Source organism: Botryllus schlosseri, chromosome 15, assembly GCF_051294905.1.
Source record: "Botryllus schlosseri isolate E-star chromosome 15, Bs_hap1, whole genome shotgun sequence".
Classification (NCBI taxonomy): Eukaryota; Metazoa; Chordata; class Ascidiacea; order Stolidobranchia; family Styelidae; genus Botryllus; species Botryllus schlosseri.
In genome coordinates this window covers 7,865,303-7,871,495 of record NC_137250.1, presented here as the reverse complement: position 1 = coordinate 7,871,495, position 6,193 = coordinate 7,865,303, and the positions used below count along the sequence as shown (strand labels likewise).

Here is a 6,193-nt window from a genome sequence, read left to right as displayed (position 1 = left end):
CTTGAGGAACACTGCAACAGTTTCTGGAAACGGTTCTCTATACTTATTGAAAGTGATTGTGCGGAATCCATATCGGGAAGTGACGTTGCCCAAGGTGGTATCGATAGTATTATAAGTTTCCTGCAATATTCTCATAAGACAAGGCATTAACATGTGTAAAGGTATACGGAACGTTGAGAATCGCTCATTAATAAGAGCGTACATGTCCTCCCATGTCTCTTGCAACACCGAATAAGTACTTCTACTTACGTACCAACGATGACTACTTTGACCATCTCTGGGTGTTACTGTAATTTGAGGCTCAGTGTAGGCTCGGTAGCCCCGACGCGCTAAAGTAGTATGAGAACTGGCTTATAGCATTCGATTACAGAGCAATGGCTCGTGATTCGAACTTCATCGTCGTACAGCAGTAGCAGGAGTTGTGTGTGTGCCTGTGTGTACTACGTTAAGAAAATGGAATGGAATAATTGTAATTACACAGATGCAGAGCCACGAGCTAATCATTTTACCAAGGAAAAGCAATCAATTAACATACATTTTGATAGCAATTGAAGTGAAGTCAACCAACGATGTACGTACATAATGAGACTTAGACCGGGGATAATAAAGTTGGATTAGCAATAAAGTCGATTATCGGGTTCATCAGGATTTATCAACCCTGGATTAAGAAAACCGGTTGATCGCAGCGCATAAACTTAGTGTTAATCTCATGATTTAACAAACCGGAACAAACTATAGATAACTAGTTATCTATAAAAACTGCGTACACTGCGTACCATTCCCACGCACAAATATTTCCGATAATGACTGAGTGGATCAGGGGTTCTCAAACTTTTTCAGATACGCCCCACTTTATGATAGTGAAAAATTTCGCGACACCCTTATCGTCATATTACAAAATGCAACCGGAATGCTGGCAATCGCAACTGTTAGTTTGATTGTATGGGAGATTATGACTGTTGATGAGAGAATTCTCCAATATGAAATTCGGACTACACACGGAGCAATAACTATGAATTGGAGGTAAATCGCGCCGAGCGCGAAATATCTTTTCAGTTAATCGCAGTTTTGTGCCCCCCTTCAGATGCTTCCACGCTTTCCAGTTTGAGAAACATTGGTGTCGATTGTCGCCTGGATATATAGTGGCGTCACGTTCAATAAAATAGTATTTACGGAGACCAATTCTTTAATTATTATTAGGGCAAGTTTTTGTTGCACTAAAATCGCGAGAAAGTTGCATTCAATTTTAACAAATTGCAGTAAAAAGTTGCATTTATAATTTTTGTTGAAATATTAGGGTATGAGATACTCGAAAGGTCTGTTATAGAACCTAGGTGTCGCAGGGCTGTCACATTTAGTACTTCGCCATTTAACGGTCTGACGAATGTCGGGGTTACGCGAGAAAAATTAACTTTTCTGACACTGTGACAATTTTCGAAACAGCGATTTCAACGTTTACGTGACAAGCGAGTTCAATGTAGCTTAGCAAAACACTTTCACATTGCTGTGTAACTATAGATAACTAACCTCCGTAGGCTAGTTATCTATAGTGTAACGTTACTCTAACTGTAGTGGATTTCTGTTCGTCTACTATCGAAATGATGGGAGTTTTTATGTAACGTAATGTAGATCTCGTATTAGTTTTACCAGCTCCCGTGTAATTTAGGCCTACTGATTATGAAGGCTTCTGATGAGCACCATTGCAATCGTCAGTATTTTGCTTGAGTACGCTTTGCGATTAGCGGTCGCAATTCGCATCACGCTGTGGTGAGATACTTTCCGAGATTAAGTCTCACCTTTCTGAACAGGTCTCTGGAAGGAAACATCATAAGACACACTGAATTGCAGTAACTATTCATTATAATCCTTTTAGCTGTTGAGATAATCCTATTTTGGTATCTAACACTGTTGGTTTTGGTATTGTAACACTATTGTTGATGTATATTTCATTTTGTGTTTTAATGTATTCGATTTATGTTTTTGCTGCTCAGCGAAAATTTGGGGTAAGCCGAAGGCTTTCAGATTAGCGTATAGCGCAGGGGTCGGCAAACCACGACACGCATGCCATTTGTGGCACGCGAGATGATCTGATGAACCAGACATATTATATCCATGTTTTGTTGCAAAACATGTCACATAAGTTTTCAAAATGGAAAAAGGTAAAATTGTTTGATAAATCAACATAATGCACCCTGCACAGTCTTTTTGGGGCAGATTTGAGTTATCCAGGGCATTTTTTCGCGCTCCGCACGATTTACCGTGACTCAATTTCTTGATTTTGGGAAACCCACAAAAATATATATACGTCAAGTTAATATCGTGTGAAACTGTTTTGATGCTTTAGTCTCTAGGAGTTTGCATGCGCACTGTGCAGCCTATGGGACCGCGAATGTTTTATATCGGCGGTTCCCAACCTTTTTCGTCTCGTGGACCCCTTGGCCGATATTTGAGCTAAAATTCCCCCATACGAAAAAGTTGCCTGTGACTAAGAAAAGGTGCTTTTTAACGCACAGCCATTTGTTGACTGTGCAATATATGGTCAAACATATTCAGATATGTCCGAACTATGTCGAATGCGGACCGCACTACACTTCGGTAAAGTACAGCAAAATTTGACCTGTTTTTTGCCGGTCGGGTAGCCGCTGACGAAAAATAAATCACCGAGTCCGCTGGCTATGGCCTTGAGTTGAATCGATGAATTTGGTACGTTTTTCACGTTAGCTCATATGTTGGCTTAAAAAGGTAAATGTTTCAACCAGGGTCCCTGTGCTGAATTCGGCTTGGCTTTTTCCTGTTTAATAGCAATTTTGTCAAGAGGCTGTCATGGGCCCTTGTCGCTTGCTTTTTTCTATACCATCTCCTACTTTTCATTCTGTGTGCATGCCTCCTCTTTACATCGCCTAGGGCCTAGGCCAAGGTGGGTGTCTGATGACATAGACTACTCCAAGTCGAGTCGAAACCTTCTTATTTCATTGTGTCGCATTTTTTGTGGTGCATTGAACTGATAAAAATTGCTAATAAACCAAGGATGAGGATGATGATGAAATAGTCTCACGATCTACAGAAGGAATTTAAACATACACACCTAGCTTAAAATCCGTCAAAGGAACGTACAATTGTACAGAACGAGTTTCATGCGTAACACTTCTACCATCAAAAACTAAAAGCCTTGTGAACCCAGTATTGGAAGATACAACCCTAAAGCCAGATTCCCCCCTGAGAATTTCAAAATTCCATCCCGATTGGGAACCACAGTTTTATCTGAACCAGCATTTTGGCGCTGGGTATTTTCACGCTTCGGCAACATGCGACTCCGTGTGCTGTGTGCGTGGCCAAAATGATTTGCGGCGATAAAACATTGGAATATAATGACCGCCACATGTTGGCCAAAACCTTCGACATTGATATGCCCACTGTCCAGGCGCCGTAATGACCGACGCGAATACTCCAGCTCCAGCAGCTTGAGCCGCTCGTCTCACATGAGACCCACAGAGGAAAAAAATGAGTCCCGTGGCGAAATGCGAATTTGGAATCGTGCTCGTCACACGAAAGGATATATAGTTTTAGCTTCGTCTAATACAGTGGTTCTCAACCTTTTTCGTCTCGTGGACCCCTTGGCCTATATTTGAGCTGGAATATCCTCCTATGAAAAAGTTGCCTTTGATTAAACATAAAATTCGATTTTTAATGCACAGCCATTTGTTGACTGAGAAATATATAGCCAAACACATTAAGATATGTCCGAACTATGTCGAATGCGGACCGCACTACACTTCGTAAAGTACCACTAAATTTGGCCTGTTTTTTACCGGTCGGGTATTAGCCGCTGACAAAAAATAAATCATCAAGTTTGCTTGCTATGGCCTTGAGTTGAATCGATGAACTTGCTATGTTATTCACGTTAGCTCATACGTTGGCTTAAAAAGGTAAATATTTTCACCAGCGGCCTTGTGCTGACTTCGGCGTGGCTATTTCCAGCTTAGTAGCAATTTGGTCGAGAGGCTGTCATGGGCCCCACGAAATTGTCTCGCGAGTCTCACTATATCAGGGGGTGTAATATCTGCGGAAGGCATTTTAACATACACATACCTTACAATCCGCCAGAGAAATGTACAATTGTAAAGAACTAGTTTCATACTTAACAGTTTAACTACCATAAAAATCTAAAAACCTAGTGAACCCAGCGTATCTTCCTATACAAACCCAAAGCCAAGATTCCCTCTTAAAAATTTCAAAATTCCTCCTAAGTGGGGAATTTCCCCGGTTGGGAATCACTGGTCTAATACGTGTAAGCGATTCCAATATATACGGAGCAGCAACCATAAGCCGACTTGCATGATACAGGGGTTTGCACATATATATCATCAGGCCATCTCATCATAACATCTTTGATGGGCCTGTCACTTATTGGCTATGGTACCGAACACAGTAGACTTGGGAACGATCATGGCAACCACAGAAGATCGATTATTATGCGCACCATGGCCTGTTTTAGTAAGCCATGGGCACATATTACGTAGCCTACATTAGGCGGTAGGTCTAGTGCGGTAGCGACCAACATTTATACCCTTCGTGACCAATACCGATGCCGTTGCCAGCTGCAGATAGGTGGTTGGTGTGATTCCTTGCTTGAAACGCTAAATATGACAAAATTAAATATGGTTGGCACGCCAGTTGGTAATATTTTACAATTTTTTGATATTTTTGCACGCTGCGTACGAAAGGTTGCCGGCTCCTGGTGTAGCATTTCGCCAGGTTAATAAAGGGAAGCACTGCGCCGAACACATGCATCAAAGGAATGGTGAGCTCAGTCTAGTCTTGTATTCGAAACAAGGACTAACGTTGCTTGTGAAAGAAAAAGTCTTGCCAAACAAGCCAACTGTGAAGACATTAACTTGGAACTTCACGCTTCGCAGCTACGGCGCTTATTTTCTGAACGATTCATTTTCGTTACAGTTGCCGAAATCAAGTGCACCGTTTGCAAGCAGGGACATATCAATATGAGGTATGGTAGGGATTCCGCACAATTGACGCACTTATTTTCGGAATAGATACCGGTTGAGTAACGATTCGATTTCTTTCGTGTATCGCCAAGCCTTGTCGGCAAACGCCGGAACTCGATGTCATCGGTAATTAGAACGGTTAGCGGTTCGTATGCAACATACGAGACATAATTTGATCGCTAATGACATGAAGAACTCATTTCAGTTTCAGAAAGGGAGAGAATCTGCCGCAGCAGCCCTAATAGAAAGCGTAAGACATAGTGCAGTGGTTCTCGAACGGCGGTTTGCGAGGCAATTTCAGGGTGTCCGCGAAACCTCCAAATTCGCAAAATGCGTCATAAACTAATTAATAATAATTATTTTTCAAATTCGAGAAACCACGAAGCAGTTTCACTCCATAACTGCTAAAATTTCAGGACTCACGTGAACAGACTGGCCGTCCGAGATAAAATACTACTACTGCAAACTGATTTTATTCAACAGATTGCCAATAGCCAACTAGTACGAACATATTGCTGTTTAGAGATGTTTTATTGGGGTTTTGGATTAAATTCGCTTGCAAAAATCCATTTTCTCCCGTGATATACGCTACATGAACGCTATTCCAGAATAACTTCAAGATGAGCTGTTAGATAGAAATAACTAGGCAGGGCGTTATATTGGTGCCATACATGTTGCGATTAAATCCAAAGGTGTCGTCGACAGCGTTACGCGACGCAGAATTCGCTTTGAGATACTAAAAGTTTTCCAATTTCTACATAAATAGTATGACGTTATTTTCAAGAAAGGTCATTTTGTTGCTTTTTAATACTAGCCTTCAGGTAATATTTGCGCAAGACAGATGACGGTTGCCCGATAATAGAGATTAATTTGACCTATGACTTTAGGAGTGATCCGCGGGGATCCGTTACGGTCAAAAGGGGGTCTGTGAAGACAAAAAGGTTGAGAACCACTGACATAGTGAAAAACCAGCGTTTTTATCGAATGGATTATGAGATATAGTACTTAAGTCTATTAGTTTTATTGTGATCAAGTAACATACCACTTTACACAGTATTTGGTTGTAGTTATACAGTGCGGGATAAATTCCAATGTGTTGTTGTCACCTTCATCATTTTTTTCAAAAATACCATAAAAGTTGCGAGTTTAGCCTTGAGCAAGCCAGTGATTATTAGGATCCCCAGGGACTG

At 41.2% G+C, this 6,193-nt stretch overlaps 1 protein-coding gene across 3 annotated transcripts in view; it reads left to right on the top strand.

Moving 5' to 3' along the window:
* Positions 1 to 4,878: 4,878 nt before the first annotated feature.
* Positions 4,879 to 6,193, top strand: part of LOC145458011 (mannan-binding lectin serine protease 2-like) — a 250,177-nt gene continuing 248,862 nt past the window's right edge. For 2 of the 3 annotated variants that reach the window (XM_080336308.1, XM_080336307.1), the window contains exon 1: positions 4,879 to 5,005. In XM_080336308.1, the coding sequence (XP_080192434.1) occupies positions 5,001 to 5,005 (5 nt within the window). In that variant the 5' untranslated portion in view covers positions 4,879 to 5,000. The remainder of the gene's footprint in view (positions 5,006 to 6,193) is intronic. The other variant, XM_080336306.1, reaches the window with a different exon arrangement.